Source organism: Onychomys torridus, chromosome 2 (genome assembly GCF_903995425.1).
Source record: "Onychomys torridus chromosome 2, mOncTor1.1, whole genome shotgun sequence".
NCBI lineage: Eukaryota > Metazoa > Chordata > Mammalia > Rodentia > Cricetidae > Onychomys > Onychomys torridus.
The window spans coordinates 141,999,886-142,018,322 of NC_050444.1; the positions used below are offsets into that span (position 1 = coordinate 141,999,886).

An 18,437-nucleotide genomic window follows, 5' to 3' on the forward strand; every position below is an offset into this window, starting at 1 on the left:
GTGGAAAGTAATAGAGGAAGACATCAGTATCACCCCCTGGCTTCTACACAGATGGCACATGTGTACATAGTACACACACACACACACACACACACACACACACACATTAATTAGCTAGTTAATTAACAACTAGTGAAACTGTATAGATGACCCAAATTCAGTTCTCAGAACCCACTTTAGGTGCCTCATGACTGCCTATAACTCCAGCTCCAGGAAATCTGACTCCATCTAGTGGTCCCCACAGGCACTACATACATGTAGCATATAAACACACACATACTCACAAAACATGAAATAAACAGAGTGCAGCCACAGAATGAAATGCCAGTCAGCTACACAAAGTAATAATATAGGAAAGAATGTCTGTGGACCATTAGAGGTATGTCAAGAAGTTGCTGAGTAGCAAAGTATGCATCACCCCAAATATGTTGATTTATAAAGCATAAGCAAGATTATTTGTATAGGAACCTACATACATGTTCATGCTAGCTGTCCTTTATTCTCATCTTTGGACTTCTTTTTTCATTAATGAGGAATATATTTTATGAACCACACTATCAGAATAAAGAAGAAATCTTGAAAGAAAGATCATTTCTATACATATCACATGTATTGAAATAGCCACCTTGGCATTCAAGGCCAACTCTGCTCAGAGCTAGCATCGCCCAGAGGTTTTCCATCAAGGCAAGAAAGAAAGAAACCATCTAGTAGTCAAGGCAACCCTGAGAAATACTAGAAAGCTAACCCCTATATTAAAGGTGTCCCATACCTGGGTACCTATGGTCGGAGAGATACATATTTCTATGTCTGAGCTATGATCTATGATCATGTGAGTGTGTATGTCACTGTATTTCTGTGCATGTCTACCTAGAAGTCATTTCAGATAATTGACTATTTAACAAATGCTTGTTCAATGCTATAGACCCAGATCCCAGTGGACCATGACGAAGCAGACAGAAAGTCATGGACACTGGAGTCCAGCCCAGGATACTAGGCAAGTGTCCTGGAGTTCAAATGTGAGCTTGTGTTCAAGGACATCCAGAAAGGAATTGGCTGCAATAAAAAGGTCTGCATCAAAGAGAGGCTGTGAGTGACCAGATCTCCTTAGACCTTCTTCCTTAGAACCATGCAAAGGCTTCCCCTAACCTATAGCATCAAGCCCAAAAAATAAACCAGCCAGGGAAGCCCTGGGCTATAGCCGATCTCCTCAGCTGCTTGCTGAGTCCCAGCTACCCAGACCTTAGCTCAGTTTCTAGAACTTGCCAGCATCAGGGGAGAGAAGACAGTCCCAAACTTGCATTTTAACCCCCACCTCCATATCTGGAGCTCTTTGAAGGACACATCTCTGGTTCCCAGCACCCCGCCCCCACCACTGGACACACCAGGAGCTACAGATCTGTTTGGCGGGATGAACTGAGAGGATCAGCCCACACCCTTCTCCTGGGCTCTGCTCCTAGGACTAGCTGGACTAACAGACTCCTGGCTGCTTATTTGAGTTGCTCCCAAACAATCGGAAACCCAGCTGGGGAAAGTTGAACTTTATTCATAATTGTTCAGCCGTCATATAGCAGGGTTTCTGGAGTCAGGGTCAGACCCAGCCTGGGAGAACAAGCTTAGGCCACCCGTCCTCAATAGGCCAATTAAGGGGATAAAGTATTAGTGAAAAGCACAAAAGAGAGTTCTTCAATGTGGACACATTGAGAAGAGGAACAAAGGGATCCAATCTCTCTCTCTCTCTCTCTCTCTCTCTCTCTCTCTCTCTCTCTCTCTCTCTCTCATACACACACACACACACACACACACACACACACACAGGCACACACACACACACACACTGAGTACACCACTACTCCATGTCTGTCTTTGGAGACTGAACAAGAACTATGCAATCCTGGACAAGGTTTGGTCTCACCCGTCACCATTACCTCAGCTCCAGTCTCTCCTGCAGGATGAGAAGTTCTCAGAACTGTGTGGGGTCTCTTTCCCGGAGATAAGAAGCCCCAGCTCTGGCTAACACCAAGACCCCAGCCCTTTCCTTCTCCCCACATGACATTCCCTCAGCATAAAATCAAAGTCAGCCCAGAGAGCTGTAGCCAATGCCGTAATACAACATGTCTTTCTGTCACATGGGGTGATAGTGAAGGGAATTAGCATTGCAGGTGTCTATACAGTGTGACCTTGAAGAGACCTCAGTGTTACTAGGAAAATAGGTTTCTTCTTTAGGGTCCTTAATATCATTAATAAAAGAATTTAAAGGCAGACTCGGAAGCTTGAGGACAATTTTATTACATTCCAAGGGGAAAAAACCAACAGGATGGACAAGATGAAAATCCAGGCAGCTGCCCAGAGGAAGGAGATGGAAAGAAAATTGTGCCTTTTAGGCATGGAGGTCAAAAGCAGTGAGGAAGCCCAGAGTGTGTCAGAGAAAGCAAGTTTAGGATTACAATCTGAGTTCACAGGACACAGGTTCGCAGGCTCTTGTGCCCCAAGACAAAGGATTGCACCTGGAAACTTGGTTAGACTAGAAATAGAGATAGCTTACCAAGTAGGAAAAAGCACTCCCAAGAATGGATGTGGGCTGAGGAAAAGGTCCCCAAAGCATCAGGCTGCATTGAACAGAGCCCTTTTATAACTCTTCATAGTCCCTGCTTCCCACATCTGTACCACCACCACCACCACCACCACCACACCCCCCACCCTGTGAATGTTCTGTTCAGTGGACAAAACCCAGTTCAAGGTAAGGAAAGGCTTCCAGGCTCCCTCTGCAAATGGGCTTCTTTGATGTGTTAATCTTGGCATTTTGGTCTCTAGTCCCTGTCCTCACTCCACACCAGGAGTGGCCTCTCTTAACCTAGAAGGTCACCTGGGGACCTGGAGGCCAGATCACCTGCTGAGTCCCTGCTGCATGCCAGGACTGCACCCAGAGCTCAACAGAGTGGTTCTCCCAGTTGAGTCTTAACCCTGAGGACTAATTGCCACCTGGGAGGGGAGTCTGCCATTCCCCTACTGCGTCTGAGGGAAGGAGCTTGCAGCAGGACCCACGCAGCCTTGGCTTACTGCCCTTCCTCCTGGGCACAGACAGGTGATCCCTGCAATTTCTGCCCTGTGCAGTTGCTCACACCACTGTGTGCATCTGTCACACCAAAGAGGATTCAAACTCCAAAGAATACTATGTCTATTTCTATGACAATGTCTTCATTTCTTCACAATGGCCAACAAGCCCACGAGCAGTCAGCACAGCTGGGAAACCCGAGGGCTTCAGCTGGGTTTGCTCATCCTCAGATTCCCAGCCAAATGTTCACTCCCCAGGAGAGGCTGTTTGCATGATGGAGGAGCAGGGGCAGGCTAGTGTCTCGTCAACTTGTTTCTGCCGGTTGCTGTGTTGGGCCCTCCACGCATGCTCATACCTGTTTGCCAAGGGCTGTACCTACCCTCCCTGGTGAACCCCTCTCTTGCTTTTCATGAAGGTCCCCAGGCATGGTTGCTGGTGCACACCTGCACCCCACTGAGGTCACTTACTGTTGCTGCGACTCTTTCCTTTACCAGGCCAGATCTTTCTCAGCACTAAACACCAAGCCCAGTGCTTGGTACGGACATACGACCTTTATCCTTGAACACTTTGGTACTCGGGTACATCTTGGTTACCTAGATATGGAGTATTTACAACCCATCACCCTAACCCTACCACCTCTGCTGACTTCCCAACTCTCACAGAAACCCGGACACTTGGGGATCCCCGACTCCTTCCCTTCCATGGGAAGATAAGAGCATGAAAACATTTTAAAATGCTTTAGCCTTAGTGGCTTAGATCCATCTATCATGTACCAAAAGTGCATCTGTGATGGTGATACGCAGAGGTGGCTCTTGTAGGTGCCTACTGGTAAGTAGGACCTACTTAGCATGCAGATTGTGGCCCAGGAGGTCTGTAGAGAGGCGTTTCTCACAAGCTCCCAAGTGACTGCAGATCCATAGCCCACACACAGAGTAGCAAACAGACCCTGTCCTTGTCACAATACATGGCCCATGAATGTACTGGCTCACACATACGCCGATTCATAGAGTCACAGAAACAGAAGTCAGGACGAACTCAGGAGCTTCACTGGTCGTTAATATCCTTCTGCTCCAGCAGCTTCCTCTCTGTCCTTCATCCGCCACCTACTCTCTTCCTCTAGCCTGAGAGGCTGCATCCTGGAGTGGGAGGAGCGGGGCACAATCGCCTCTGCAGTCAGGTGGCCTGGGCTCAGCTCTGCTATCTATGAGGAGGACCTTGGACAAATGACTTCATCTCTGTGCCGTTTTTTTCTCTGGGTCTAAAATGGAGATGGAGCAGGTCGCACCCACATTGTAGGGTAACTGGCAGATCCATTTCTACAGCTTCACTTCCAGCTGCTAAGTGCTGGCCTCAGAGCAAGCAAAACAGAGGGGAAAAAGTGGCACCAGGGATGTAGCACTCAGTGAAGGAACATTATTGCTTTTGCTTTGCTTTATACTTTTAACCTCCCTTTGGAACTCCAACACTTGGTAGGTACCACGGATGTGTGTCTTTATGCAGATTGACACAGATACAGCTCCACTGTTGTCCAAGGGTGCTCACACACACTCTCTTCCCACTCTCAAGTTCTCTTTGCTGTAGGTTACACTTTTTTCCCCCCAAGACAGGGTTTGTCTGTATAGTTTTGGTGCCTGTTCTGGATCTCACTAAGTAGACCAGGCTGGTCTTGAACTCACAGAGACCTGCCTGCCTCTACCTCCCGTGTGTTGGGATTAAAGGCATGTGCTACCGCCGCCAGGCCCAGCTACACTTTTTAATCAATTGCTTATTTATGTGTGCATGCTTATGTGAGTGCATATATGAATACTGGTACCCATGAGTGTGGAGACCAGAGGACAGCTTTGGTGTTGTTCCACAGAGCCATCCACCTTGCCTTTATGAGATAAGATCTCTCACTAGCCTGGGGTGCACAGGCAGGGCCAAGCTGGCTGGCCAGTGAACCACGAGGATCAGCCTATGTCTACCTCCCCAGTTGTGGGATTAACAAGCACAAAAAAACATACACAGGTTGTTTACATGGGTTCTGTGGATCAAACTCAGGTCCTCACAGCAAGCATTTGATTGACATCTCCCTCGTACTTCTTCCTGCTGTGGTCTAGGCACCCATGGCAGGCTTATCTACATTCAGTCTAGCATCTATCCTCCGACTGCAGCCATTTTTTTTAACATGTTGGCCTTCCCCTCCTCCTCACCCTGGATCCTCACCCATGGTACAGACTCCATAAAGAGGCAGTGAATGGCTGTGAGGCAGCGTTGAAGATTAGCCATGACTGTCCCTTGCAAGTGCCGACCACCAGAATAAGGCGCTTGTGTCTAGCCACCTGCCCACTCCAGCATGGGCCTCTGCTCTCTCTGCAGGTGTGTTCTTCACCTTCCACACCTTCCACCTGGAGAGCGGCCATGATTACCTCCTCATCACTGAGAACGGCAGCTTCTCCCAGCCCCTGAGACAGCTGACGGGTTCCAGGCTGCCAGCGCCCATCAGTGCTGGGCTCTATGGCAACTTCACTGCCCAGGTCCGCTTCATCTCTGATTTCTCCATGTCCTATGAAGGATTCAACATCACCTTCTCAGGTAATGAATGTGATGGTCCCTGGGGAAAAGAAACCAGGGAATCTCTCTCTCTCTCTCTCTCTCTCTCTCTCTCTCTCTCTCTCTCTCCCTCCCTCCCTCCCTCCCTCCCTCCCTCCCTCTTTCCCTCCCTCTGATGTAGCTCTCCAGTCTCAGGATGACTGACTTCAATACTGCAGCCAGAGATACTTAACTTAAACACAAGGAAGAACTTCCCACGAATGGTCTTGGCATGGATTAGTAGGTTCTTCTCATTGAATGTAACCACCCAGACAGCTGAACTAGAGGATTTCCTAGACGTCCCTTCCGGCTCTCCCTGCTTCACAGTCTCCTCTTGGCTCACTTCTCCTGGTCCACATCCCCATCACAGAAGGAAAGAGTTGAGAGTTAGGGCATCAGTGTTTGAGCCTCATTTAGCATCAGCTTAAATGCTAATTTTAGACCAATGTATATTCAGCTCTGTATTGGGGAATCCTTCAAAGAAAGCTCTTGGCATTCAGAGAGACTAGGGCTTTACTCCATCACCTCTGTCTCCAGCTCCCTCATCCTGGTACTCAAAGGCTTCCTGCATCAGCAGGCCAGAGGGACTAACTGCTTCCTCCTCGGATGGGTCTCATTTTAGTTTCTTACTACCCTCTACTTAGAAGCCCCAGGTCACCTGCCTGGGCAGGCTTGGCCAGTAGGACCCTCATCCCCACTATACAGAACACTGGGAGTCGAGAGACGTCACTTTCATGCTGTCACTAAAGACATCATGCAGGTCCTTGGCCCATCATTACCACCCGCCATGCTTACCGTTGGTCTCAAAGCCAGCCTCACCCAGAGGAAACTTTGAGAGAGGCCTTTGGAGGTTGCTTAAAACGGGGTCACAGACTCTGACCCTGGAAAACGGCTGATTGTGTCAAGCTGGTTAGTAGTGCCTGGAGAGAATATGCCAGAGCATCTGCCAGCCCAGGTCTTGGGGTTCAAATGGAACCAAAGGAACGAGGGGAGAGAGGACCCTCAGAAGTTCTCCAAGAATCTGAGCCCCAGTAATGAGGGTTCCCAACATTTCTCTTGACCTCAGCCCTCAGGGTGACTCTTCTTTCCCCCCACACTTGTTGAGGGCTAGCATGCTACAGTCTCTGTTTTTATTTCTGATCCTTTCCCCAGCACTGTGGCTATCCCCCTCTGTCTCTGTGCCTAACACTCCCATGGCTTTCCTTTGCAGAATATGACCTGGAGCCCTGTGAGGAGCCTGAGGTCCCAGCCTACAGCATCCGGAAGGGCTTACAGTTTGGTGTGGGTGATACCCTGACCTTCTCCTGCTTCCCCGGGTACCGTCTGGAGGGCACGGCCCGCATCACGTGCCTGGGGGGCAGACGGCGCCTGTGGAGCTCGCCTCTGCCAAGGTGTGTTGGTAGGTGGTCACGTGCTTTCATTCTGTTTCACTTAACGGGGTGTGGGGGGAGGGGAGGTGTGCTGCACCCAACTGGGAGGTTAACGGGCCTGGGTCTGAGATCAACAGAGTTACACTTACCTACAGGGGGATGTTGGACGTGCACCCTAAGTATCTCTGTGAGATGCAGAGGAATCTGCTCTATAGCCTGACCTGGCCTTTGCCAAGCAGTTCCAGTAGGCTCCAGAATGCTCACCCCTAGCCATTAGCACAGGCCGCTGCCATCAGATGCCTCTTAAAAAGCATGATAGCTGGAGCCTAGTGGAAGAGGCACAGCCTTTGCCCAATAGGAGTTCCAATCCAGCTGCCCAGGGGTGTCTGATCTTGGAAAATCCCTAGGAAGACCCTCCAGCCAGCCAGGGAAAAGAAAGGCAGGAGCTGGGATCAGTTATGATGCATCTAATACACCCTAGTCCAGTTTCTAGCTCCTAGAGATGCAAAAAGTGAACAGCACAGAAGGGGATCCCCACCCCTCACAGGGGGCACACCCTGGAAATACATAGGCGCAGACTGTGTATGCAGTACTGAGAAGCACAGAGGAAAGTCGGACAGCAGAGAAAGTGCCAGAGGGAGGCTGCTGCTTTGCGAAGGTAGGCAGGAAGGGCCTCTAGTGAAGGGCGTTTTAGTAGAGATAGGGAGGAGCTGGACATGAGGAGACAGAGTGGCCGGCCTCAGCCAGGAGGCTGCTTGGGAAGTCGTCTGGGTACAGGTGGCAGAGGAACCAGAGATGGTGAGGAGGACAGAGAGTGGGCAGGGCATTGGTACCAGGCTGGCCTACGTTCTTGCCAGAGTCCAAGAGAATCAGGGCTCTGGGCCCAGAGGGAGTGGGAAGTATGGTGACAGCCTAGGAGGTGGGGACAGTTGCTACTGTGGGTGGTTTATAAGGCTGGAGGCCCTGTTTACTGGATGCTCTCAATGCAGGGGTGAGTAGGACACAGGGTGAGTTAGCGAAGCACACGCCATGCTCTCAGGTAGCCACAGAGCTCTCAGCAAACATACAGAACAGATCAAAGTAGCACCACATCCATTGCAAGAGGAGCCAGCACCTCAAAAGCCCATGAGGTGCAAAGGATGTGGCTCAGCAGTAGAGAGCTTCCCTGGCATGCAGGAGGTCCCTAGTTCAGTCCTGAAATGGGGAGGAAGAGAGAGAGAAAAAGAGAGAGACAGAGGAGGAAGAAGGGAGGAGAGAAGAAGAGAGGGAGGGGAGAGGAGAAGGAAAGAGAAAAAACAGAAGACAGAGGAAGGCTGGGGCAGTAACTCAGGCATCGAAGTCCTTGTCTTGTAAGCATGAGGACCCGAGTTCAATCCCCAGTCCCACATAAAAAAGCCAAGCATGGTAGCACATACTTGTAAGCCAGCACTGAGAAGGCAGAGTTGAGTGGATCCCCGGGGCTGCCTGGCCACCCAGCTTGTCATCTTGGCAAGCTCCAGGTTTATTGGACCCTGTCTCAAAAACAAACCAAGGTGGACAGTAGAGCTGACATTGTCCACTGGCTTCCACACATATACCCACGCAAGTGCACAAACACACAAAAACAAGAAAGGAAAGGAAAGGCACAAAGTAAGCCTATGGTGCCCAGGGCTCTGCAGAGGACTACTGACCAGGCCGTCAGGATGGGCTGTGCCCTGCTGAGCAGGCACACAGAGATCAAAGTCACATCTCTGCTCTGCTCTGCCAATTACCAAACCATTAGCACCACCAGACCCTTCTGCCAGCTTCCTCGTTTATAAAGTGGAGATAACCACATCTGACTTGTTCTAGATGAGGTGGCATCCTTTCCATAAGCCAGGGGGGACCACATAATTGTCATTTTGCCGATAACATTTTTATCATTTTCTTTATGAGTTAACGACTTGTCATTACTTTGTCAATAATCTTTTACAAATTCAGAGAGGGAAGCAGTCAGACAAGAAGCTGCCGGAGAACTCACCCTGGGGAAGGTCAGGCCAGACCTGACCATTGGCAGTTGCCCTCGAAACTGGAAAAACCCCCTCCATGAGAGGCTTGGAGAGAGTTTGCCTCCAATGGGGTTCTCCAGGCCCCCAGATGCTCGCTCCCGCCAAAGTACCGCCTCGCCAGTCTCGTTCCACCAACTCATCCTTTAACTCATTATTCCAATTACTGTTTGTTCATGACACCACACAATATTTTCATTATTACATTTGTCTTCTGTTTCACGTGGCATTAATAACGCAGCAGCAATTATAATCACCTCTAATTACAACCAGCCCTGCAGCAGAGACGCCTGCCAGAGTTATGGCGGGCCTGCCCACCCGTAGGGGTGCTCTCACTTGCTACCTTCACGGGAGGTGTCACTGAGATGATTTAGCCCACTCTGGGCCACCAGGAACATTCCCAACCATGGAGGATACTAACAGCCCTGAGCTCTAATTTGTGGTATGACAGGGTGATCCAGCCCCTGACTTCAGGGGCTCCTGCATTTGATGTTGAAGAGACAGCCTTGACCCTGGGAGGGGACCCCAGTCTACAGCAAGAAATGTAGCCCTGTCCTTGGAAGACCCTGAGCGATGGAGAAGACCTAACCCTCTGTCTCAGAAGCCCCAGACTGATGGATAAGATACAGCCCCTGCCCTGCCCTTACCAAGACCTCGTCTGACAGGGGTGACAGAAGTCACAGATGTCTGAATCAGCGGCGGCACTTCCCTGGGCATGTGCCTGTTTGTTTCTCTGGAACACTGGTTTGTTTCCATTTACGCTGTGTTTGGCTTCCTGTGGCATCTGCTCATCTCCCCTGCCTCTTTGGAAATGCTCCCAGAAACAAATGTCACACACCCCTTCCTTCTTTTGTCCCTTCTCTAGTGCCTAGAACCAAGCAAAGCTCTGGCGGGGAGTCAGGGCTCTCTCACTGGGTAGAGAGGGATCTCTCACTGGGTAAGGAGTCAGGGCTCTCTCACTGGGTAGGAAGTCAGAGATCTCTCACTGGGTAGGGAGTCAGGGCTTTCTTACTGAGTAGAGAGGGATCTATCACTGGGTAGGAAGTCAGGGCTCTCTCACTGGGTAGGGAGTCAGGGATCTCTCACTGGGTAGGGAGTCAGGGCTCTCTCACTGGGTAGGGAGTCAGGGATCTCACTGGGTAGGGAGTCAGGGATCTATCACTGGGTAGGTAGTCAGGGCTCTCTCACTGGGTAGGGAGTCAGGGATCTCTCACTGGGTAGGGAGTCAGGGCTCTCTCACTGGGTAGGGAGTCAGGGATCTCTCACTGGGTAGGGAGTCAGGGATCTCTCACTGGGTAGGGAGTCAGGGCTCTCTCACTGGGTAGGGAGTCAGGGATCTCTCACTGGGTAGGGAGTCAAGGCTCTCTCATTGGATAGGGAGTCAGGGATCTCTCACTGGGTAGGGAGTCAAGGCTCTCTCATTGGATAGGGAGTCAGGGATCTCTCACTGGGTAGGGAGGGACTGGCAACCTCTGAGGCAAGCAGTCCTGCTACCTTTCTTACATATATGCTGGGTGTAGGAGAGAGATGAGAGGGTCTCACTAGGCCAGAGACTGGACAGAAAGCTGGTGTGCAGGAAGCTGAGGCGGGGAAAGCAGTCTAAAGTTCTGCTGAAAGCCACGTTTGAATAAACCAACTGTCCCGAGCTGTGCAAAGGGCAAGGGGATTTCAGAACAGTAAGGGCACTGTGAGCCTGAACAGTGAAGAGCTTACCACAAGATTCCTGACAGGCCAGAGCAGGTGGGACTCCACGCCCGGTGGAGGCAGACAAGCTGGAATCCAGAGGAAGAATTACAGAGTGAAGGCCCACAGGCTCGACCACTCCCTCTGCGTTCACCTGTTTGACTCATCAGACGTTACACATTTGCCAGAGATGGTAGAGCACTGCCGCAGATAGACCGAGTCACCGTATTAAACTGTGCACAGCCTCAGCAGCACCCCCAAGCCTCACCCTCATGCGAGGGTACCCAGAAAATACGCAGGCTAGCAAGATGCTTGCTAAAATTGTCAGCAGCTGCTGCCCCCAGGGTGTCCACCCTCCTCGCCCCTCCAGTTTTATACCCTGGTTTGGCACATTCATCTGAAATTTTGTCACTTTGCTCGCCAGCTGAGTTTCAGGCACCTAAGGCACCTGTCTCCTTCAAGATAGATAAACAAGATCTTATGCGAAGAAAATGAGCAGAGAACAGAAGGGAACAGAGCCCATTGAAAAGTAGAGACTTGGTAGTGGGACACAGCCCTCTCCTTCAAAGAACTAAGAGAAGCTTTGGGGACCAAGCTTCGGCTCTGAAGGTCTCCACGTGCCCTGTGGGGTCATCTACCGCACTCCCAGCTTAGGGGACTGGAACCGGCTGATGGCCTCTTGGCGGACTTGAAGGGCTTTCCAGCCAAGAGTCAGGGCACAGAGCAGCAGCAGGGAAAGCAGACATGCCACCAACCACCACAGAGACGTGCTCCAAACTTCCCCTCTGTCCAGACATGTAACGAGCCTGCCATCTGGACTCCTATTTCCACCCTTCTGGAACCTGGCTATTTTTAGCCCTGTGCCTCTACTGAGATCAGTGTATAACCGCATTCTTCCATCCATCCGTTTAGTTGACCAGCATTTATCTTATGGCCATGGGCCTTGGAAATGTACAGCTTCTTCAAGCATGGCCCTGGCCCTCGGGTAGCTCATAGTTGAGATAGGAGATTAGTGCAAATGACAGGCAAGCAGGGAGCAATGTGGCAGGTGCCTCAACACAGGATTACAGATGGGAGCCTCACAATCAGTGATCCCAGAGAGCCCACTGCAGGGTCACTAGCCATGCCTAGCCACCAAGTCTGAGCTAGTCAGGCACTGCCCATGTGTCGAAGGGATGGAGCTATGACAGTCTCCCAAAGAATCATAAGATGATTCTTACGGGGATGGAAATATTAACAAGTCAAGTAGAATGCCATGCCTATTATTAATACAGTCGTGAGGATAGTAGGAAAGACTGTTTCCGCAGGGCAGGAGACAGGTTTCCAGAAGTCGGGTGGTTTTATTGGCTGCCAGATGAAGCTGAGTTTTGATAAGCTTATGCTATAACTTTCTCAGAGCCCCAGAATCCCTAACACAGTCCCAAGGAGGTGGCATTCCCAGCCCATCCTCTTTCTGGATTGATACGAGGTGCAAGCAGCTAAGGTCAGGTTCCTGTGTCTACACTAGAGAAAATGGCTTGTGCTTGCCCGTCGGGTCTGGTGTTTGTGACTCTCGGCTGAGATGGCCTGGTTAAGTGGCTGCAGTGATTTGTGTGTAAGGGTTAGCGATTGTAATTCATCCCTTCCTGGCTCCTCACTATGAGTCCTGAAAGGTCTCCTCTTTCTAGGTATGGCTGCCTCTTTCTCAAGCATCCTTCTGTTGTTATGATATCGTGCAGACAGGTGTAGGGGACCAGCACTTTATATACTAACAGAGTGAAAGAGAAGGATGTCCCATGGTGTGTCTTCTGTTTCTAGAGACAAGCAGAGCAAGAGAGATGAAGAAAGCAGGCAAAGATGTGGGGGAGCTAGGCTGTCCTGGAGACAGACAGACAGACAGGCGGGCGAGCAGACAACCTTGTCACCCCTGTGAGGTTATACAAAGCTGCGAGTGGCTTTTTGTGTGAGTGGGTTAATCTGTGGATATTATGATTGTCGTTCCAGCGGAGTGTGGGAATTCGGTCACGGGCACTCAGGGCACTTTGCTGTCCCCCAACTTTCCTGTGAACTACAATAACAATCACGAATGTATCTACTCCATCCAGACCCAGCCAGGGAAGGGGATTCAGCTTAAAGCCAAGGCATTTGAACTCGCAGAAGGAGACCTCCTCAAGGTAATGACGTTGATTTCATGCAGTGAGTGGGGAACTGTGTGCAAAGTGTGGCTACCTCCCCATCTGTCCCTGTGTGGGTGGCCCAAACCTCCCGCTTTCACCTGAGTTCCCATGGACAGCCTCACCTGGGAAAAAGTGTGTGGTCTTAACATTGGCTTAGGAACTGTGTGCTCTTACAGATGTGAGTTAACCGTATGGTAAAATAGTGGGAGAGAACTCAGTTGGTAAAATGCCTGCTGTATGAACGTAAGGAGTTTGGATCCCCCACACCCATGTGAAAACACCACATGGTGGTCATAGCTGTAATTCTGGCTGGCTGGTCTAGCCAGTCAGTAAGTTCTAGGTTCTGTGAGAGACTCTGTCTCTAAAAATAAGTGTAAAAGCTACATACAGAGAAAGACATCTAACTTCATCCCCACATACACAAACACACAAGTACATACACATGGAGACTTTTGAAGTTGGACTAAGTGAATTTTGCGTTATATTGTTACAAGCTTATGGGAGCCAGGGAGTGGAACGTGGTAGTTTGAATGTAAGTGGCTCCCATAAGCTCACAGGGAGTGGCACTAATAGGAGGTATGGCTTTGTGGAAATACTTACGGCCTTGTTAGAGGAAGTGTGTCACTGTGGGGTGGACTTTGAGGTCTCATATATGTTCAAGCCACGCCCAGTGTCTCAGTTCACTTCCTGTTGCCTGTGGAATCAAGATGCAGCTCCTTCCCCAGCACCATGTCTGCCTGCAGGTCATCATGTCCCACCGTAATGATAATGGACTAAACCTCTGAAACTGTAAACCAGCCAATTAAATGTTTAAAAAGAGAGTTGCCATAGTCGTGGTGTCTCTTCACAGCAATAGAAACCCTAACCATGGACCATGACCTTAAATCTGAACAATTAAGAGTTCATAGAATGTGTGTGTGTGTGTGTGTGTGTGTGTCTGTGTGTGCACATGTGTGTATGTGTGTGTGTGTGCGTACATGCATGCGTGTGTTGTGTGTACACATGCATATATGTATCCTAGTTGTTTGGTTGTTGTTTGGTTTGTTTTTGTTGTCAACTTGACCCAAGCTGAGTTAAATGAGAAAAGGGAACCACAACCAAGAAAATGTGTCCTTACACTGGCCTGTCGGCAAGCCTGTGGGGCATTGTGTTAACTGTGTGTTGACCTGCCACCCACTGTGGACAATGCCTCTCTGGGGCAGGTTGTCCTAAAGCGTAAACAAAAGTGAGCTGAGTGGGCGGGGAACACGCCAGTAAATAGCCTTCCTCCACAGAGTCTGCTAAGTTCCTGCTTCCAGGTTCCTGCCTTTTCCCATCCTGACTTCCCTCAGTGATGGGTTGACGTGGGGCTGTGAGATGAAATCAATCTCCCCAAGTTGATTTTGGTCATGGCATCTTATTACAGCATTAGAAACCCTAAGTAAGACAGTGTGTGTGTGTGTGTGTGTGTGTGTGTGTGTGTGTGTCTATGTACCTATGTGTGTCTCTGTGTGCTTTGTGTATACATATATATATAATATGTATGTAGTGTATATGTGTATACATACATATATGTTGTGGGTATACATGTTGCATTTGTAATGTGTTATGAGCATACATGTCCATGAATGAATATATTTATGTACATATTGTGTGGTATATGTGTAAGTACACATTTGTACATGTTTCATGTAGTGTCTGTGTATATGTGTATATAAATAGTGTGCCTGAGTACTGTTTTGTGTATAGTGTATGTATGAATGCATATGTATATATGTTATGTGTATGGTGTATGTGTAAGTACATGTTGTGTATACATGTTGTATGCATGAATACATGTGTGCAGTATATGTGTAAGTACATATATGTATGTTATGTGTGTACATGTTTGGGATATGTAGTGTTTATATATGTGTGTATGTGTACATGTGTATTGTGGTACATGTGTGTATATGGTTGGAGTGTGTAGTGTGAATGTGTGAGCATATGGTGTGTGTGTACACATACTTTCTTACATACGTTTCCACATGTATGTGAATCTATGTGTCTGGTCTGGTCCGTCTGCTCACCTGCATATGCACCATGTGTCAGCATGCTTTGTGCACATATATTGCATATGCCTTGAGCATGCTGCAGCATCCGTGTGCTGTGACAATGAGTGTCGATAGGCTGAAGGAAGTGAGCTCATTAGGGAAAGAAGTGGCAGGACTTGGATGACAGAGGGAGTTGTTAGGAGCCGAGAGACATCTGTCTTGGATTTCTTTGTGGGTGCTTAAGTGGCTGCCGCTGATCATGTGAAGGGCATCTGTGTGTGGGTAATAAACAGCTGAACTTGGAGATGGGCTGAAGAACTACAGTGATAAAGTGGATTCCACGGCAACATCCCCAGGTTTAGTCATTTCGTCCTAAGCCGAGGAACTGGACCGGCTTCTCCTAACACGACTCATCTCAGCAGCTGGAGAGATACTAACATGAGCACTCAGAACAACTGAAGGCCATCACTCTGGGAAGGATAAAGAGGAGCCATTATATGACTGTCGTGATTATGTACACTTGGTACATAGACCCATCCCTGGAGCCTGTGCGCTCTCTCTCTCTCTCTCTCTCTCTCTCTCTCTCTCTCTCTCTCTCACACACACACACACACACACACACACACATGCACACCACACACACACACACACACACACACACACACACACACACACACACCACACCTGAAATCACAAACCATCTAGAGCAGTGGTCTTCAACCTGTGGGTTGTAACCCCTTTGGAGATTGAGTGACCCTTTCACAGGGGTCACATATCAGATATCCTGCATACCAGATATTTACAATTCATAACAGTAGCAAAATTACAGTTACAAAATAGCAGTGAAAATTACCTTATGGTTGGGGTCACCACACCATGAGGAGCTGTATAAAGGGTCGCAGCATTGGGAAGACTGAGAGCTTTAGGACAAGCTTCTGGAGAAGGGAAGGCGAGGTCCCCAGGAGATGGGACAGCATTCTTTGTCTGTTTCCTGTCCTAGCTCTTCTCCCCAGGACTCTGCAGCCTCTTAGAGATAACTCAGGATGTACACAGATAACAAAACTGTTTTAGGACTCAAACAAACTGCCAGTCATAGCTTCCCAAGTGGGATTCAGAGCTGCCCAGCAACCGCAGTCAGCAGGAATGCCATCCCTGCCAGTTGGCTGAACTCAACACAGCTAGCCATGCAAGATGCCCGGAGCAAGAGAGTTGCCCTCAGCACCCTCTGCCCCTTGCCTTGGTGCAACTGGCTCGTTTTCCACACTGCTGGTTTGTTCCTTACCTGTGCCTCCAAAGGCAGCACACCTGAGGCAGAATCTGGAAGTCTGTCACCTTCTCCACACTCAGTCTTCTAAGATAGTAGCAGTGTGTTTCATGCAGTTGACTGATCTGCCAAACCTGAGCACTTGTCTGTTCTCCTGCATATGTGACTCCTGACCTGCTCATTACCCTAAAAACTAAAAGTCCCCTCAAGTTTGGATGAGGCCACATGTCTGGCTTTCCTGTTGCCAACTCGCTCTTTTTGTTATGGGCTCTGAAGTTGATCTTCCTGCCACCCTGACATGAGCAAGACAGGAGAGGCCTTAAAACCCAATTGTACAGAAAGACAACTCCCAGACCAAGATATCAGAGGACGCACGTGCACCTACTACAGTGTGCACAGGTTCCCATCAGGATAGCGAAAGGCAAGTGGAGAAAGATGGGAATCAGGCATGGGAACCTTTCATATACGACGTAAAAGAATTTCTGAATGGACATAAAAACATAGGCTCATCCAGTTCTCAGTTCTAGAGGCCTAGAGGCTGTAAGCCCAGGAACATGATGCTGCAACTGGAGAGCTTCTTTGTTTCATTGTAACATGGCAGAGAGCATCCTGTGATGATTCCCGGCTTGTGAATTAAGTATCATAGATTCCAAGGGAGGCCTGGGGAGGTGGCTCAGTGGGTAAAGTGCTCCCATACAAGCATGAAGCCCCCCCAACATCCATGCAAAAAGCCAGGCATGGGGGCACAGGCTCGCAAAACCAGCACTGGCCAAGTGGAAGCAAGGGGATCCCTGGGGCTCCTTGGTCAGCCATCTTAGCCTAGCCATTGAGCTACATGACCCAAATTGACATACCCAAGATTGACCTCCGGCCTATACATACATGTAATGTATACCCCATGCACCCACACCCATATATACCCACCCACACCTGCATAGATATAAACTTTTTTGAAAAGGAGCATCCATGTGCAGCAGAGGACAAGGCCATTATTGGAACAAGATCTCAATCCTCCTCACTGTTAAGCATGAACACTAGGCTTGAGAGACAACAGAGCCCCGATTCTCTCCTGACATAACACCCTGGCTCTTGTTGATACTCCAGGGAAAGATCATTAAGAGTTGTCAGGCTTAGTGGAGAATGAGCTACCACCATCCCCAACACCTCTCCACTGGAAACGTTTCTGCATGCTGGGACACTTTGGGGCACAGCCCCTTTGCTCCCCCTTAGAGTGTATGGGGGTGTTTATATTCTCCATTTCCATTCTCCCTCTGCAATGATGTGCCAACAAGGAAATTAACCAGCTATGTGTGAATATTCAGATGAGAAGAGGACCTGTCTGAGAGATCAGAGCTAATTGCCCCTCTGTTTGCCACAAAGAACAGAAACATACTTTTAAAGCTCCTAATTGGTATTCTTCACAGGGGTTGAGAGAATATTGTATTTATGGCACAAAATAGGCAATAATGAAAACAGAGCTATCTCCGATGAGGAAAGATTGGATGGAGATGAAAAACATGATCATCCAATTAAAACACCAAATGGAGACAATGGAGGGAGGTAGGAACACAGAAAAATGAAATCAGCTCATTACGGGACGCTCCTGAGAACGTCTCCATGTCTCAAAAGGAAATGAAGAAAAGGATTCTTTTGTGTTAATGAAATGTTCAATCATTCCATAATAAAACTTGATGTGCCAAATAACATGGCTACTAGAAATATAAAATATGTTTTAATAAATTTGGTCATTGTAGGGGTTTCCAGGGAAAATTCTAATACACCTCTGTGAGTCTCTGACATATCACCCACATGAAAAATAAATAAGGGCTTGGTGACTTTATACCATGACAGAATAAACCCAAAGAGAGGAGGAGAAAGACACCTGCTTGTCTGCTTGCTTGTGTTAGAGAGTCTCCAGGTCGAGCCCCCAAACTCTCCATCCTCCTGCCTCAAGCTGGGATGGCAGGCATCCATACACTCAGACTGGAAAAGATGGTTTCAAAGGCAGAGAAGAAACTGGGCATGATGATTCAAGTTTGTAATTCCAGCACCCAGGAACCGAGCAGGAAGAATATCATGAGTTCAAGAACAGCCTCAGCTACCCAGTGAGTTCCAAGCCAACTTTAGCTACATGATGAGATCCTGTCTCAATCAATCTATCAGTCAAATAAGGAAGTTAGTAGGAAAAAACTAACCAGCAATAGCATTATTAGGAAAACCAACTTTTCTTTTCAAAGGAGACTGATAAACCTGGCAAGACTGATCGAAAGAGGAAGTGGCAGGTGTATAACACTCGGTGGAAAGG

The 18,437-nt window shown here is 48.8% G+C and overlaps 1 protein-coding gene across 3 annotated transcripts in view; it reads left to right on the top strand.

Moving 5' to 3' along the window:
- Positions 1-18,437, top strand: part of Csmd2 (CUB and Sushi multiple domains 2) — a 572,883-nt gene that overhangs the window by 394,452 nt on the left and 159,994 nt on the right. For all 3 annotated transcript variants that reach the window (XM_036179375.1, XM_036179376.1, XM_036179377.1), the window contains 3 exons: positions 5,411-5,626; positions 6,834-7,022; positions 12,684-12,853. In XM_036179375.1, coding sequence (XP_036035268.1) covers positions 5,411-5,626; positions 6,834-7,022; positions 12,684-12,853 — 575 coding nt within the window. The remainder of the gene's footprint in view (positions 1-5,410; positions 5,627-6,833; positions 7,023-12,683; positions 12,854-18,437) is intronic.